At 41.8% G+C, this 18,991-nt stretch overlaps 1 protein-coding gene across 1 annotated transcript in view; it reads left to right on the top strand.

Moving 5' to 3' along the window:
• Positions 1-18,991, top strand: part of Morc1 (MORC family CW-type zinc finger 1) — a 185,884-nt gene that overhangs the window by 153,971 nt on the left and 12,922 nt on the right. Inside the window, exons 21-22 of the mRNA XM_026787615.1 lie at positions 14,639-14,708; positions 16,906-16,972. Of these exons, the coding sequence (XP_026643416.1) occupies positions 14,639-14,708; positions 16,906-16,972 (137 nt within the window). The remainder of the gene's footprint in view (positions 1-14,638; positions 14,709-16,905; positions 16,973-18,991) is intronic.

Raw genomic sequence — 18,991 nt, forward strand, 5'->3', positions numbered from 1 at the left:
ACACACACACACACACACAAAGATGAAATCTTGCCATTAGTATCAACATGCATAGGACTGAAACATTAAATTATATGAAACACACACCAGGTTCCAAATACAAACATTACAAGTCCTCATTTCTGGAAGCTAAAATAGTTAACAACATAGATATCAGTACAGGGCAGGAAGGGCAGAAGGATAGAAAAGGTGTGAATAATGGCTGCTAAAAAGCATTTCCAAAAGGAGAGATGCTTTAGGGTGTATAATGCAGAAGGGACCGGTAGTCCACAACTACTCATGCTATAATTTAAAATAACTGCAAAAGAGTTCAGAGGTTACCAACCCAGAATATTTGAGGAGATGGAAGGTGCTAATCGCCATGATGTTCCATTCCACATTATATACATGTATTAAACTTCAGTGCTCTACCCATAGGTAAGTACAAGTACATATATGCCAGTTAAAAACTTGTAATGACCACCCTGTGCGGCTGGAGGGATGACTTAGCAGTCAAGAGCACTTGGAGCTCCTGTAGAGGATGAAAATCTAATTCCCAGCTGTGTTCATTGTGAGCCGCCCACAACTCCAGCTCCAGGGGAATCTGACGCCCTCTTCTGGCCTCCATGGGCACACACACACACATGCAGCATGCTCATACACACAAATAACAGTAAGTCTTAAAACAAGTTTAATCCAGCACTGATTCCTTGATCAGAATAGTATAAATCTCAAACTTATTTCTCTCCTTGTCCTTCCTACATATGGCCTGAACAGTGTACTTTTTCCCCCCTCAGTGCTTGTCTCTTTTTGTATTCAACCTGGAGTTGTATTAGGGTCATTTTATAGACACCTGTAAGAGCATTGCTCTCTGGGCAGCCCCTCTTGTCAGTCAGTTCTACGAAGAAGGGAGTCTTTTTTTGTTTTGGTTTGGTTTTGGTTTTGTTTGTTTGCTTGAGGATTTGTTTTGGAATATGATTGCAGCCATAGATTTACCCCTAGCATTCCCCATGACCTAGTACTGTCTTACCTTTGGACTCCAGAAAATCCACTGTTTTGTCGTATCCAAGGATGAATGCTTGGTATTCTGACCTTTCTTCTGTCTCAAACATTTCCAAACTTATGTGTGAAGTTCCAATAGGTCCCGTTTCCTCCCAGTTGGGAGAGAAGAAAAAGCTCTTTCATTGCATCCCTTATAAGCATGCCAATTTTTGTCAGTAGAATCGGTGTCTGCGAAAACACTATTGTATTTCCCCTGTTACTGCTCAGCATCTTACATCTCAGCCAAGGACTTGGCTAAATTTAAGAAAAACTCTTGAACACTGGTCTGTGATAAACTGGCAACCAGACTCCAGACTCCAGCCAGAAATTTGGGACTTGGGTCCATACCCAAGAACTGGGACTGGACCTGGTTTTATCAGTACCTCCATGCCCCACTGCTGCACTCAAAAATGAGGCAGTCGGAGTAGCTATTGATGCACCATGCATAATAGAAGCAATACAAATAAGAAAAAGCAATGGGAAGAGAATAGCAAGCAGCCTATCCAAGAGTTAAGTGTTCCTTCAAGTCATGTCACAGGATGAAATATATGAAGCAACTGCAAACTCTCCTCCCTAAAGGCTCTTTGCTTAATGCCAGTGGCATAACCAAGTTGTCAACTCCAACAGATGGTTACAAAAGCAAATGATAAATTTGAAGAAAGCTCAATTTGAAAATCTCCAAATTCGAGTGAGAATAATTTTTTCTGAAACTCAAGTAAGGAAGACAGAAGTATAAACTTTGAATATGTGTATGCATACCTTAATTCACCTTTCTGGGCTACATAATCCAACTTCATGAAGAAAAATCCAGATTCTAGTAGGAGTCAGTGTTTGTTATTTCCTTGTATCTGTTTTGATCTGTATTAATCTTCAGCTACTAGTCTAAATGTATGAGGTAAATGTAGTTTACTAAACCATGAGCAAATATCTCTATACCATGGTTACACACGGATACTTTAGATTTCAATTAATGAGACATTATACAACCTTGAAAATACCATCCCTAAGTCAGCAGTCTTCACAGCGAATGTGAATTGTGCTGAGATTCTTTTAGATAGATTGTGTGTGTGTGTGCGTGTGCCTTTGTGTTATGTATGTGCACCATATGTATGCAGGAGTCAGTGGATGTCAGAAGGGGCATCAGATGCCTTGATATTACAGTCATAGGTGGTGGTGAGCTGCCATGTGACTGCCATAAAAGGCAGTAAATTCCCTTGATGCTGAGTCCTCTCTTTCAGTCCCTCACACAGACCTTTTGATCAGACTTGTTTTTAACTCTCTTGTCCTCTATGGATACGTCTCCCTCTTGGACCAGGTCTTGAGGGTAGAATGGCATATGGTTTCATCATCTGTGTTCAAAGTGCATGCTTTGCCATCTTTTTTGATGAATACTTGATATTCTGACCTGTTTTCTGTCTCAAGCATTTCCAAACTTAGGAGTTGTGTCAACAGATTCTGTCCACATCTTCAAAAGCTTCATGGACAGATCATTCTTCCTGAAATGTTTTAAGAGTCAATGGAGCCTTTAGATGTTTGGGAAGATGTAACCACCCGTGTATTCAAAATAGAGTTCAACACAGTTTGGGGCCCAAGAAGGATCTGCAGATAAAGGAACAAGAGGATGGAGGTATCTCTCTGTGTTAGAGCCAAGCCAAGTCTCACAAGGACACCTGATTTGCTCTGTATTTTTAGTCATTCTATTAGGGGTTACTTCCAGCTCCCTGAAGGCACCAGGGCTGTCTGAATGTCTAGGATCAGTGACAGAGCTTTTATGTAAAAACCGAAGAGCACTAGGTGAGCCGACAAGTTGTCAGTCTAGACTTGGTTTATGTTGGTTAAAATCCAACCTAAAGGACAACCCAAAACAACTGCAACTAAATTTCGACCATCAGTGTTATATGATGAGTCTAAAAGGTGACTGACCTCCAAATCTGATAAAGAGAAAAAGGCTAGCAAAGACCCTGCCTGATGAATCCCTATCTCTGCTGTATTCCCCCTGAGTGAATCCAGTTCTGAGTCATAATAAGTTTTCCTAAGGAACCTCATCGGTATTGCAGTCATATACACTGAATGCTATGATAACAAGATTTTAGAATATTGAAGTTACCTTTGTTTCAAAAGAGGACCATTTCTTTTTTAAAAAAAAATAATTTTATTGAGCTATACATTTTTCTCTGCTCCCCTCCCTTTCAGCCCTCTCCCATGGTCCCATGCTCCCAATTTACTCAGGAGATCTTGTCTTTTTCTACTCCCATGTAGATTAGATCCATATATGTCTCTCTTAGGGTCCTCATTGCTGTCTTGGTTCTCTGGGATTATGATTTGTAGGCTGGTTTTCTTTGATTTATGTTTAAAAACCACTTATGAGTGAGTACATATGATGATTGTCTTTCTGGGTCTGGATTATCTCACTCAATATGATGTTTTTTAGCTCCATCCATTTGCCTGCAAATTTCAAGATGTCATTATTTTTTTCTGCTGTGTAGTACTCCATTGTGTAAATGTACCATATTTTCCTTATCCATTCTTTTGTCGAGAAGCATTTAGGTTGTTTCCAGGTTCTGGCTATGATAAACAATGCTGCTATGAATATAGTTGAATGTTGGGCCTCACAAGGCCCAGGTGTGAGGCATAGTGTAACTTCCTGAATCTAGCTCAAGTTTGGAGACCTGTTTTTGGCCATGACTTCTGCATGTGAGTGACTCAGCACATCCCGACCTAGACCTGCCTCTGCCCGGCCACCACTAGCATGGCAGAATATTATTGGCCCTTGTTCCTTACTCTGCCTCAACCCATCTCAATCTTCTCTACCCCCATCACAACCCTATATAATCTCCTCCCTGATACCATTAAATGAGTTTCTGATTGAACTCAACTCCCTATCACATCTGATTGTCCTGTAGCAGCAGAACGATTGTCATTGTGGGGCTGTGGGAATAGGAGAGGGGAATAAGGAGGCTTGAGAAGACTAGCAGTTGAGTACATGTCCTTGTGATACAGTTGAGCATTTTTTTTTGTGTATGTATATACCCAAAAGTGGTATTGCTGGGTCTTGAGAAAGGTTGTTTCCTAATTTTCTGAGAAATCGCCATACTGATATTCAAAGGGGCTGTACCAACTTGCACTCCCACCAGCAATGCAGGAATGTACCCTCTACCCCACATCCTCTCCAGCATAAGTTGTCATCAGTGTTTTTGATCTTGGCCATTCTTACACGTGTAAGATGGAATCTCAGAATTTTTTTGATTTGCATTTCTCTGATGGCTAAGGATGTTGAACATTTCCTTAAGTGTCTTTCAGTCACTTAAGATTCCTCTGTTGAGAGTTCTTTGTTTAGGTCTGTACTCCATTTTTTTTATTGGATTATTTGTTCTTTTGATGACCAATTTCTTGAGTTCTTTGTATATTTTGCAGATCAGTTCACTATCTGATGTAGGTTTAGTGAAGATCTTTTCCCATTCTGTTGGCTGTTGTTTTATCTTGTTGACCATGTCCTTTGCTTTACAGAAGCTTCTCAGTTTCAGGAGGTCCCATTTATTAATTATTTCTCTTAGTGTCTGTGCTACTGGGGTTATATGTTGGAAGTGGTCTCCTGTGCCAATATGTTCAAGTTCCCACTTTCTCTTCTATAAGGTTCAGTGTGGCTGGCTTTATGTTGAGGTCTTTGATCCATTTGGATTTGAGTTTTGTGCATGGTGGGTGATAAGATATGGATCTACTTTCATTCTCCTACATGTTAATATCCAGTTGTGCCAGCACCATCTGTTAAATATGCTTTCTTTTTTCCATTTGATATTTTTTCTTCTTTGACAAAAATCAGGTGTTTGTAGGTGTGTGGATTAATATCTGGGTCTTTGATTTGGTTCCATTGGTCCTCCTGTCTGTTTTTATGCCAAAACCAGGCTGTTTTCAGTAGCTCTGTAGTAGAGTTTGAAATCAGAGATTGTGATACCTCCAGAAGTTCTTTTATTGTTCAGGATTGTTTTGGCTATTCTGGGTTTTTTCTTTTCCATATGAATTTGAGTGCTGTTCTTTTGAGGTATGTGAAGAATTTTGCTGGGATTTTTATGGGCGTTGTACCGAACCTGTAGATTGCTTTAAGTAAAATTGCCATTTTTACTATGTTAATTCTACCTACCCAAGAGCATGGGAGATCATTCCACTTTCTGGTGAAGAAAACCATTTCTTAATCAACCTTTCTGTTTGTCTTCCTGCAACCCTGCAAAGGACTGGGGTTTCTAACAGTACCAAACCATTCCTTGAGAACCCTTTCATGAGAAACAGTCCAGCGATGCCCAAGGGCTTCAAGGACAATTATTCTACACTCCACCTCCCCTGAATCATCCATCAGCACACAGCAGAGTGTGCAGACAGCCACAGGGTGAATATGAAACACTCAAAGGAGCACCTCATAGGTGACTTAGACTGCAGCTAAGCAGTGGGGACCTGTGCGTGCACTGTCAGCACCCAGGGTAACATCATGAAGGTGAGTTGCTAAGCCGTGTCATGCTGGAACAGCAAATAAAGTGGATAACCATAGCCCTAAAGGAATGGAAAAATTAAAACACACACTTACCCATATCCCATGAGGAACATTGCATTATGGGAAGGTGACAGTCTGTGGCCTAAGAGAAGATGCAGTTTCCAATTCTGACCCACACACGGCTTGTCGGTTTTGTCAAATCTCGACCTGCAGTGGCTTGCATTTAGTAAGTAAAGCAAGAATAATATCACCAGCTGTCATGGTTGATACAGGAATGAATGGCATAATTGGTTATGATGAAACGAAGATAATTCTGTGTCAAATGAGAGGTATCTATTAAAGCTACCGTGTGTAATTTGGAAGGAGCGCGATTCAGTCTTCTTTGGATAATCTAGAAGGAAACAGAGGAAGCAAAATTCTGTAGAGAGAATATGGGCTAAGGCGGGTGGGGGTGACCCCAGAGGCTGTAAATCCTGGAACTGCAAACCAGAAGGCGAAAAGGGAAAAATGTCAGACAGGGATGACACAACACACTTCTGTTGCCACAGCTGGGTACCTGTGAAGGAGATGTTTAGTGTCAATTTTAAGTTGATTTATAGTTTTTCCAAGTAGAAGTATTTCCATTTTTTTCTTAATACAATTCTTAGTATTTTTTAGCAGTCTTAGATTTGGGGGTGTAGGGGGGGGGTTAAACCAAACTGTGAGTTCTGCTTTGAAATATAATGGCACGAATTGAAAGTATATGAATGATAATAAATAATGATAATGATAATAATGAATTAAGGCTGCTACAGGGTCTGGTGTTTTCCAAGTCATAGTTGCGTCATAGTTGCTTGACTACAAATAGCAGTAGCAGTAGTATATGTTCACAGTAGCTGTTGAGAAGAAAGAAGAACAACTATGCTGTAGAAATGGTAAAAATATGTTGGATGAGCAAGACTTACAAATGTCTTTTATAATGGTTACAAATTTTCAGAGAGGAAAAGTGAGGGGGCATTGCCAGTGGAAGCTTTGTGTGGGCAAAGTTGTCCAAACAGGACTTTCTGTGGTCTTTCTAGGAAATTCCTGGCTGGACCTTAGGTTATAACAGAAATGTTCTCTATAAAAAAAAAAGTGAAATATGACTTATTAGCTCAGAATCCCATTGAGAAGGGTTTGGGAAGTCAAAGACTTTATGCTTGAAATGTTCAGGAGGCAGATCCTGTAGGAAGTCTTCGTTGTGTTTTTGTTAATCATGGAGATTTTGTTTCCAAAACCTTATCAGACAGTGATAATGACTAAATTCAAAATAAAAGTTAACAAAACTTAGACAAAACAAATTAAAATTCAAGTAAAATCTCACTGCCTGAAAATAATATAAGGAAGAAGACAACATAAAAAATGTTAGAGAGAAAAATTGCACACTGTGATAAAGAGTATGAACGACTAATAATAAAAGCGGTGTTGAGACAAATGGATGCCATACATGAGGCAGGAACAGATGACCCAAGGAATCTGCTTGGTGGCCACTATAGCACTGAGGTATCAGTAAGATATTTGTATTAAATGTGGGGTCAGTTGTGTAGGTGAGGGGTACAGTAAAGAAGCTGCCAATGTGGTTGCTCCATGGTATGGTTATGGCTTTTACTGTGGCTATGAGAGACAACAGACAGACGTATCTGGAAGAGTCTAGAGCAGAGACAGAAGTGGACTGGTCATGGCCAGGGGTAGGGACACAGGAGAGAAAAACGGTGATGGTGCAGGGAGAGTAAGAAAGAGCCAGGACTGTAGAGAATTGGAGTAATAGGAGCGGCGGGCCACTTCCTGCCACCTGGCTAGCTTTACCGGAAATAATTACATGGAAACTGAAACTGTATTCTTTTAAACACTGCCTGGCCCATTAGTTCCAGCCTCTTATTGGCTAATTCTCACATCTTGCTTTAACCCATATTTAATAATCTGTGTAGCACCACTAGGTGTGGCTTACCAGGAAAGATCTTAACCTGCATCTGTGTCGGGTGGGAGAATCATGGCGACTGCCTGACTTGGCTTTCTCTCTCCCAGAATTTTGTTCTGTCTACTCCACCTACCTAATTTTCTGTCCTATTAAAGGGCCAAGGTAGTCTCTTTATTTAACCAATGAAATTAACACAAAACAGAAGATTCTCCCCCATCAGAGAATAACAGGCTAAAAAGAGGGTGTGTAGCTGTGGGGAGACAAGGGCCAGGAGGCTTGTTGCACATTTCAAAATTTGTAACAAGTACCTGTGAGTAGAAACTGAAGGAGTCTAAGGCGCCATGGGCTTTTGTATGCAGCCCCAGGTATATGTCACTGGAGGGCCATATCTTCCTTCTTCCAGAGGTAAGGGACATGACTGCTTTGGCAAATGGGAACCACTTTCATAAGTTCCCAAGGAATTCTGGCTTTTATCTAACCACCAGGAATCCTACAATCCAGCTTCAGCTCTTTTCGCATATATAGACTGCCTTTGGGGGCTTGGGGAGTTAGAGTTTCCTTTGAATCAGACAAGATGGAAATATCTAGAGCAAGTATGAAAGGCAGGCAGTGATGATGTCCACATAAGACAAGGTAGCCTGTCCCTCTGCAGCTGAAATTGGTACATCAAGAGACTGAGGGTAGAGCCTAAGAATAACTTACCCAGGGAGAGTTGAGACAGACCGTACAGGAACGAAAGAATTCCAAGAGGATATTCATGTTCCTTTAACTTCAGAAGTGTCACCACCATGCAATGACAGGTGGAAGATGCTTGGGCTCTTACTCGGTGCCTCACCTTTTAGACCCTGCATTCAGCACACAACCAGTCCTGTTGACTCAGACTTTTTTGCTGCCTCCACAGTGACCACTCTGGCCAACACCATCTCTTCTAGAGCAGCTACAGAAGCCGCATTAACAATCTCAATATTCCTCTTAGCATCCACAGTCTGAAACTCCGAGTGTCCCATGTGAACTATAGGTCACGTGAAGCACTTTTCCTGTCCTGACTTTTCTGACAGCTCCTCATTCTTAGACAACATTCAGTATCTTTACTGTGGCCCCAGAGCCCTAGATGCCCGGAGCTAGCATCTTTGGAGTTCTCAACGCCTGCACTCAGTTCCTTTCATGTCTTCTAACACTCTAATAAATACTAATTCAACAATAATGTAAAGATGGGACATAATGTCATGTAATGTAAGTCCTGTGATAAAAAAGGAAAGAGAAGAAGAAAACAGTGTAAATCCAAGCTTTCCTTCTTGGATCTGATTCCCGAACTTGGTTTCACACACCGTTCCTACCACAACTATCGAACAGCACACACGTCTTTTCAAAGTTTTGTGTGTTGTTAGTTATTGACCTAGCTACTGGGGATCCAGCAGAGAAGACAGTTTTGTGACAATGCTCACTCCTTGTCGTTATGAAGGTGACAGTGTGTGGTGTAAGAAAGGGCACAGTAAAGAAATTGCTGAACTGAACTTTGTGGGTGGAAGAGGACAAGTTTATTCCAAACTGCCAAGGCTATCTTGCGGTGAGAGAGGCAGGAGCAGGAAAAGTCATAAAGAGAGTAGAATGAGTCTCTGGGGAGTAGAGAAGCTGTGAACTGAAGCAGCCCAAGAGCTTAGGGTAGAGCAGGGGATGAGAGGGGCCAGAATGCTAGCGTGGACTTTGACATACACAACACACACATATGAGTGGGGAATCTGTAGGCGAGGGAAAACAAAGGAGGGCTTTTATTGGCAGACAGAAAACTCATTTTCCAGGTTCCTGCCTAATTTTGTAGGAGAGTGTTTGCCGGCAATCCTTCTGTAGTGCCGCTTGAGCTGGGATAAGACTGTCATTTTGGGGTTGTTCACTGCTTTGTGGGGGGGGGGGGACTGGGGTTCCCTTTGGACCTGATTATGTGGGGCCAGGATCTCATGGTACATAGCTGGACGAGTGAATATGTTGAACGGCAGGTGCTGTTAAGTGCTCAGGAGAAAATGAGGCGGGAGCAGGATAGGCTCATCTTGGTTGGGTGTGCCAGTGTGAGCTGTTATTTTAGGTAGGATGCTCAAGGGTGGTGGCAGCGAGTGGGTGCTAGAAGAAAGGATGGAGGCAGGAGGAACAAACAAGTCCCCAGATGCAAGCCAATGACCCTTGAGAGCAGAGGGTGGCAGGAATATTGGTGGGGAGGGGGCCACAAATGGGAAGTGGAGGGAAAGGGACAAGAGAATAAGGATCCGCTGGGTCAGATTATGTAGGGCCCTATATTCTTCTTTCTCACTGTTCTTTTTTGTCTCAGAATTTATATCACGTGATATTGAGTATTTGGCTTTTTATTTATTGAGGAGCGTTCCCATGTTGCAGGAAATAGGTTGCAAAAGGCAGGCTTTTGAACTTCACACCATACCAGGGCTCGAGCCACATTATGAACTCAGCTTCAGTGGTAAAATAAATGTGTGAAGAGGAGGGGTCTATAACAAAAGCCATTAACTGCAAAGAGGAAAAATGGCATGTTGAATTTGGCAGAAGGGCATCTTCTTGTCCAGTGCCTTTTTAAGTCCTTGACAATTATACGTACCCAGTGGGGGCAAAGGCACACAAGAAAAGAAGAAAAAAAAAACAGATAAAATGATGCCTTCCACTTCCCGAGTTTCCTAGCAACAGGCGCTGCACAGCCTGTGGTACCCTACCCTGTCCGCTCTTACTCCTGACTCGGTCTTTTTACACAGAGACTTTACAAAGTGATCAGCTGATACAGTCACTGGCCTGCATGGCAGGAATAAACACTTTCTGGAGAGACACCGGCTTCTCTGTAGGCCATCAGAAACAATGGACTCCAGAAAATTTGAATTTCCCTAGAAATCTGCAGAGAGAGGAAGTGGGTAAAACCCTGGGTGAATCCCCTGGAGGAACTGTTCTCATGGAGAAAGATTTAAAATTTAAAAGGAAAGACGGGAAGCTGAGACAGTGGTAGGCAGGGACTTGCTAGACTATAGTTACATTTCCTGCCTTCTGTTTTTAAGCCGAGCCTTATGTCAGGACCCTAGAGATGGACTTAGGGTACCACCAGATCACTTTGTTCCCCTTCATAATGTAGCCACATTGAATAAATCTCCTTTTTCTATTTTCTACTCTTTAACTATTAATTTGATTTTTGTTCTTTTATACTCCATTCTTTTTTGGTTGTTTGGTTTTGTTTTTGGAGACAAGCCTTCACTGTGTGGCTTTAGACCAGGCTGGTCCAGAACTCATCCACATTTGCCTGCCTCTGCTAAGTGGCATGCTGGAAAAGCATGCCCCGCTACTCTTCGCCTAATTGCCTCTTTTAGGTGGATTATTAAAGAGGAAAGGGTCCTCTCACCTAACCCACCTCTGCTGCTTTTTACCTCCCCTTGTTCAAGCAGAACAAAGCACATACTTGCAGACTTTGTTTTGCAGTCTCAAGAAAGTTTGGCCCTTGGTAAATTTCTCCTTTATCAGTCTGCCACAGACTTTGTTTTTCTGTTTGCTTTTGGGTTCTTTTAAACAGTTTCAGGTTCTTGTCTACCATTTGGTGTGGCTGCCATTTGATGCCTGGCTTTTTATAAGTTTAAGTCCCCCAAGAGTAATGCCACAATGGATGTAATAAATCAGATCTGGCCGAATTAGTAATTCCAGGTTTAATCTGAGAAAAGTAAACCAACTCCTGGATGACACTTGGAAAGGCAGGGGAGGAATCACATAGCAAATATGGCTACCAAGTTTTATGTAGCCTGTATGTCATCCTCAGGGAGGGGCTGACTTTTAGTGCTTTCTCAAAGGAGGCATTTGGAATGGGGCCCCCTTTTTGGGTATATATGGAAGGCAGTAGGGCTTCTACCTAAACAGCTTTTTTTTTTTTTTGAGGGGGAGTTCTATTGCACAGGGGCTATTATTATTATTAAGTAGAGAAACACAAATCTCAGTTGCATTGGGAACCTGTGCCTGAAATGTTACTATCAAAGATTTAAAGAGAAAAACCATCATGGTCAAGTTAACTAATGCAAACTTTTTTATTCTTTAAATCTTCAATAGCTTGGTGGAGGAATGGGAGTCTTCAAACTATGGACAAAAATGCCCAATGTCAGGACAGATATGCTTAGGATAAGATAAAAAGAAGGAAATGGACTTGTTAGAGTTTTGTTTTTGCTGTTCTTATTTGTTTTTATTTTGTTTTCCTTGGAGCTCAAGAGAATAGTCAAGCTAACCAATAAAAACGATAAACAATGCACTATGGGAGAGGACAACAGCAGGTGAAGTTACCATTACCAGAGTAGATTGCAGTGTCAACTTGCCACCCTAGACTGGAGCAATAAAATTCAGATTCTGTTCTTGTGAAAGGGGGAAGTAGGTTTCTCTTAATGGGTTGGGGCAGGCCCTACTACCTATGCCCTCCTTTTCCTATGGTATTTTGGATATTGAGAAAGGGTTGTTGTGGTACTTTTTGTGTGTGGTTTTCCTATTCATGTGTATAATCAGGGAGGTTTCTTGGGGTCCAGTCATTCTGTAGTATCACAACCAATGGAGGGGACGAGCGTGTCTATTTAGAATGAGTTTATTCCAGCCAGGCAAGGCTAGACACAGAATTATGCTGATCCATTCATCCTTTGGAGTACTCATAAGTCCCATCCTGGTCATTGCTGACATAATTGAAGCTCGGGTACTTTTAAACTCACACCAAGACTGAAGAATAATCTCATTTACTTTTGGGGAGGTGCTATCGGTCATATAGTTTAAGTAAAAATCTTAGCAGATATTCCCAAAGTTCAGAGTGCAAACCAAGGACCAGAGACTAAAGAAGATAAGAAAATGTTAAAAAGGCGAAATGTCTTGTCTTACCCAGAGCAAATTCAGATCCTGTAAACATAACTTTATTGTGAGGGATAATAATGTCTTACCGATACAGATGTCTAGAATGTTACTTCGAAAATAGTAGACAGGGGATTTATTAAAAACTCTTTTCTATACTTTACATCTTAAGAATAAGGAAAATAAGCCAGGCACGGCAGCATATGCCTTTAGTTCCAGCATACAGGAGGCAGAGGCAGGCAGATCTCTGAGTTCAAGGCCAGCCTGAACTATACAGAGCAGAAACTGTCTCTAGAAACCAAAATGAATAAACAAACAAACAAAATGGGTGTCGGAGGGCAAATGGGTGTCTGATGGAGACAGCCCTAGCACTGCTGTGCTCCTAGAATAATGCTGACAGAATGAAAACATAAACATGTTGGGTCTGTGTTGAGAGCAATAACAGAAAGTACTCTTTGCTGCGAATAATGCCAGTTTTGCTCAGCTTGGATATTTCCATTGGACAAGGTCTTGTCAATCAAAACACATGCACAGGATCATCGCATATTTGAATAAAGCACTGGTAACTGAAGGCATGCAAAATTCTCCTAAGCGTGTCTTAACAGTCATGGTTAACTGTTGTGGACCATATACTGTGCTATTTGTAACCTGCTCAAAAGCTATCCAGTCTAAACCCAGAGACACTTGATATCACGTAGCTTTTCCTTATCCGTCAGAGAAAACCATTACTTATATATGATGTCAGAAATATAGAAAGGTTTACATCTGAAAGTCACTTTCAAGATTTCCACAAGAGGATTCAGACGTATTTTAAATGGACCACAGTAGCTGAAAACAACTGTTTGCCTCTACCTGAGAAGCTCTCTCTGTTTGAATGAGATAGAGAAGGAAAGTGATGGACAGCTGTAGTCCCGCAGTTGCTAGGCTACAGGTGTGCCTGTTTAACCTGTGTCCAGACAGTGAGGCTTCCAAAGTGTTGCGTGCAAATCCGCCTTTGTTTGCCCGAAGTGGGGAGGAGCTAGAGAGATGGCTCAGTGGCTAAGAGCACTGACTGCTCTTCTAGAGGACCTGAGTTCAATTCCCAGTACCCACATGGTGGGTTACAACCATCTGTAATGAGATCTGATGCCCTCTTCTGGCCTGCAGACATATGTGCAGACGGAACACTGTGTACAAAAATAAATCTAAAAAAAAAAAAAAAAGGCTTTACTTTGCCGGGCGATGGTGGCGCACGCCTTTAATCCCAGCACTCGGGAGGCAGAGACAGGCGGATCTCTGTGAGTTCGAGACCAGCCTGGTCTACAGAGCTAGTTCCAGGACAGGCTCCAAAGCCACAGAGAAACCCTGTCTTGAAAAAAAAAACCGAAGTGGGGAGGAGGCAGCTTGACGTCCTGTCCTCACGGTGTTTGGTGAGCAGGTGTGTGTTGGTGAGGCGCACAACGGAAACTCACTGTGAAGACGCTTCAGAGAACAAGCTGTCCGCAGGCCACACAGCAAGTGTCACAGTATGATCTCAACAGGGACAGAGAGGAACTTTGCTTTGTCTCTGCTGTCTCATTTTCTTAAGTCATTAATTTTTTAACTAGTTACTTTCCTACCTTGACAAGATTTACGAGATAGATATACACATCGTTCTTTTGCCCCTCCTCTGAAGGACATACTCATTTATCTCTTCCCCATGTCCCTCATCTCATCTACGGAACTGTCTTCTGGAAATGAAACCTGAGTTTGATTCCACTGAGCCCTGTAAAAGGGATTGTGGAGAATTCCCAGTGTGATGAGGGGCATGGTTTATAAATATAAGGAGTGTTCCCCCAGCCCCCCACCTCAAACTCATACATGTTTGAGTATGAGATATGCCTACCTCTGCTTCTGGTGTACTTGTGGTGCGCTAGAATTAAAGACGGGCCACACTCCACCATCAGTCAACCTCCCCCCATTTTTCTTGCAATGATGTTAAGGTCCTACTCTGTCTCGGTTGTGTATGATGACCCTTGTCCAAACTACACGGGCTTCCCATTTTTCCCTGGTGAATCAAATGGTTGACTCATTTGCTGGAGGCACTGTTACCACCATGTACAAGATCAATTTCGGAAGGAAGTAGGACTTTTAGAAAACACCCTCTGGATATAACAGGAGTGAGCATGCCATTGCAAAGACAGTTGTTCTGGGAGGGCGCACCAGTGTAGCTGTCTCCAGTGACCATGCGCTACCTTGGAAACTCATGCCTAGCTTTGTGCCGGCACCTCATGGCCTCCCTTCTCAGACAGGGCTGCTGCTTTACCAGCCATTGCTGGACTCTGACCATTGTTTTCACACAGCTTAAAATGAAAACCTTTTTTTTTCTTCAGGTTTGGAGTAAAACCAATGCCAAGGACTCACTGAAACAAGAAGGAGCGGAAGTGCCTCTCGCAAAGACAGGTAGGTGGAAGTAGATGGCTGGAGAGGTGATGCTCTTTTCAGGGTGACCTTCTTTCACTGCCCGGACAGGGGTCGGAAGGTTTTCAGCAGTTTGAACTTAAATAAACTGTTGTTCTAGAAGAAGGGGAAAGGGTGGAAAGAGAATTCGCTTTTGACAGAGCAGAGAGTCACCTGGCTGGGAAGAGTGTGCCGTACACTGACACGCTGTCTTCAACTCCCACGGGCTTGAGCCAGGCCACGCAGAGTTCTCTTTGGAATTTTACCAAGGATTGACATCAGGTCTATAATTTTCATCTAGTTTAAAATTTTAATGTTTTCCCCAGTTTCAGTCTTTTAACCCCTGTCCTGCATTTATAATTTCTCTGAGAAAATATCTCAATAAGTCTCTTTATTGCTTATTTTGTGTGCATGGGATGTAGTACATTTCAGGGGAGATTTGAACTTACAGCAGAAAGTTGTCATCTAACAGTGTTCAAGGCAGCAGTAGTCCCCAGGGATAGTTTCCCTGGGGAAAACCCCGCACTTCTTAGTAGTCAGTCCTCATCATCACAATGCTTCTATCACGGAAGACTGTCGTTATGCATTCTCTATTTTAATAGTCTGTCATTGGGGCTAAGTTACACACACACACACACACACACACACACACACACATATACACACTTTCACTGGCATGATCACTGTTCTTGTTTTTTGTTGTTTCATTTGTTTTTGTTTTGTCTTGTGTGAGACAGAGTCTCCTGGCTGGTCTGGGGCTGTGAAACCAGGCTAGCCTCAGATTTGCAGAGTTCTATTTGCCTCTTGAGGATGGAACACAAGGTGTGCACCACCACACAGCTGTCCTTATCCAAAGCTAAATTTCAGAGTTCTTCTTAGTCTCCTTGGTGATTCTCAGTTATATACCCGACTTTGTTATTCCTAGCACTTTTTTTCCCATCCACACCATCATTTATTTTGCGGTCATTTTCCTCAGTAACCTCTCCTCCCTGCCCCCAGGCCTCTGTTGCCTAGGTGATCTGTCAGCTGTGTATTCACCACTTTCCCTTTGAGCTCCTCAGTGAGGGCCTAAGAAATCACAGTTTTTCTTTTTCATCTTAATTAACATGATTTTTTAATTCTACAGTCAGGAGTTTTGGGGTAGTAATCTCTTAATTTTAAAGGCAACATTTTAATTTTAATGCCAGTTTTCATAGATGTTTCCAACTATTACTCTGTCATCAAGTATGGTTCCAATTTGTGATGGAAAAAGCTACTAATATAATTTTGATTTTAAAATTCATATTTAATTTCAAATACTCATTCTAGGTTTGGCAAGAATGAATTGTGAAATGTTTCCAATGGTTATAATTATGGACCAGTTGACTGTTGCTAAATTGTTTTACTTTGAATACAAGTCAGCAAGCAATGTGAGGGCTGCCAATTATGCACTTAGAGAACCTGTCAGTCCATTGTTTTCTTTTAAGTTTTCCTTGAGGAAACTCCGTGGGTCCTCAGCATTTCCCACCATGTAAACCTTCCCCTGTTGCCCTCTTGTTCTATAAGGCCTTGGGTAACAATAAAAAAAAAAATGGCAGTGGTTAATTCTGTGACACAAAGTATCAGGGTTAGTCCTAACCAAGAATTACAGAGCTAGCTTTAGAAGCACACTCCACCAGTCCATGGGCTCCAGTTCCATACAGAAATTGTGGACTCCGGACAAACCACTTGTATCTCTGAAACTATAATTCTGAGGATTGCGGAGAGAGCAGATCTAGAAACTGCAGGCTTTAAAGATCAGCTCTCTCCTGGAGGGTCAGGTTTCATCCAGACTCATCTGATCTCTCTGAACCTGAATCCCGGGGAGTGGGGTGTGAGAGGGAAAAGGTGAGTCCTCTTAGGGGAAGGCAGAGCAAGCACGGAGTTTGAGCAGACTGTATCCCATATCCAGACACTTGTAACAAGCATAGAAAAAAAAAAAACAGAACAGAGGCTGCAGATACTCTTAAATTATTCTATACACTTATATATGCATCATTAAATTGATTATAAATTACCTTAAGAATATGTTATAAATTGCCTTTAAATGGGCATAATTTAGAAATGGATGTTTAATACGTACCCAAATTCTACACAGGTATTTAATGAGCTAGCTTTTTTTTTTTTTTGGTACAGTTTATTGTGTGCCATTCAGAATAATTTTGTCTATGTTCTTTTGAAGAAAAACAAGAGCTGTGTGATGATACTCTGGTAATGAAAAGAAAGCCTTCAGCGCCTCACTGGGAAAGGTGTGTATACTATTATCATACGGATTCCGAGCGTGTGTAATTATGCTCCTGAAAAAGTAATTATCAATGTGTAACCAGAAGAAGAAAGGAAATAATAGCAACAAAGGCAATTAAGAATGACACCAAATTTTACAATAGGGAGCTGAAAGGATAAGAAATTCTCCTTTTCTGCAAAGCTTTTCATTTCTTGTGTGAGGGTCTGGGAATAATGGAAGGGAGCAGGCTTCACTTCCTGTTCACAATAGATAACCAACTCAAATTACTGTACTGCCACCAAGAAGTGAGAGGCACACACATACAGGGTAAGAGCGTGAAATCACAGGGCTAATATTTTTCTGGGTAGTTCATTAGCTTATTGACAAATATACCCATAATTATTATAATCCCAGAGTTTCCTTAACAAGAGAATTCTGCCATTTAGAAAATCAGCTAGATAAAAACAGACACTTCGGCTTCCTGCATTCACCTTAGCTTCCTTGGGGCATTCGGGTGTTTTGCTGACCCCACATCCTGCACTCTTTGAATTGTAGCCCTTTGCATTAAAGTAGAGCTTTTTTGACATGATTCCAATATGCATGTCCACCCAGCTCTGCCTGGCTACTCAGAAGCCTTCCATAGCCCTGTTTGAAGGTGACCTTGGAATGCCTCTGTGGTACAAGTTGCCTTTACTGGGCTCTTCTTTTTTGCCTCCACTCTGTTCCCCAGAGGTTCTGCATTGCTTATAATTTAGACGCCCTTCCCTCTTCGGCCACACAACTTCCTGTACTTGGATAGTTGCATGCCTTCTGCCACTCCACCGCGTACCATCTTCCCTGCCCTCCCATTCCAGTTAGGTCTCAGATCAGCGTTCTCTTCTTTGGGTTCTCCCTGACTCTCCGAGGCAGATGTGGGTGTCCACTGCCCCTGCTGCAGTGACCAGGTGATAAGACTGTCCCTTCAGCATCCGAAGTTATTTGCTAAACAAATACCCTTACCGTTTCTGTTTCAGCTCGTTTGTTTCCTCTCTTTTTCCTAGAAATAAATCTAATTCTATAGAAATACACCCTGCCTTTTCGTCCCTGTGTCTGTCTCCTGTGGCCAGGAAGGTGCCTGTCTGTAGTGGGTACTTTATTTATTTGAATAAATGATTCATTTTTCCACTGGTGCTGATGAATGACTTCAATACAGAATTATTTGTTAAGATGTGAGTTGAAACTTAAGATAGCCCCAGAAACTAGAATGTATGCAGAAATACAAAGTGTTTGTGTGTGTGTGTATGACTTCTAAAGTTCTTGAAGTTCATTTTTGATGCTGTTGACCCAGGTTAGGTGGTGGTTAACACCTGGGAGGTAGAGGCAGGCAGATCTCTTGAATTTAAGGCCAGCCTGATCTAAGAGCCAGTTCTAAGACAGCCAGGGCTACACAGAGAAACCTTATCTCAACGCATACCAAAACCCCAAACCAAACCATTCAATGGGCCAAACAAACAAACAAAATACTGCTGACTTAGTATAAAATGAATGTTAGAACTATAATCCAACTAAAGCAACCTTAATGGAAAAAATGATCAAATCTGACAGTACCAGTGAGAAAGATGATCTTAATAACAATAATTATTAGATACTGCTTACTGAGCACTTAATATTCAGTACTGAACTAAACTAGTTATGCATTTTATTTAATCCTTGGTATAATAATGTGAGCAAGGCCTGGTAGTTAGTTTTTTCCCATAGTGCTTATGGATGCTAGGTAGGTGCTGTACCACTGAGCAATGTCTCCATCCCTGTGAACATTGGATAGAAGAAAAGCTCTTCTGGGCTCTAGCCTAAAATATTTCACCCTCACTCCCAACACCAGAAAGAATTTCCAGCAATCTTAAAATGCTTTTTTTTAATCCTTAATAAAACTTCCATATAAAGGAGGTTTTAATTAGCGAGCATTAGGGCATTGTGCACCTATTCTTTTTTTTTTTTTATTGAGAAAAGGGAAAAAAAGTATCCGCCTCCTCCCAGCCTCCCATTTCCCTCCCCCTCCTCCCAC

Source organism: Microtus ochrogaster, chromosome 2 (assembly GCF_000317375.1).
Source record: "Microtus ochrogaster isolate Prairie Vole_2 chromosome 2, MicOch1.0, whole genome shotgun sequence".
NCBI lineage: Eukaryota > Metazoa > Chordata > Mammalia > Rodentia > Cricetidae > Microtus > Microtus ochrogaster.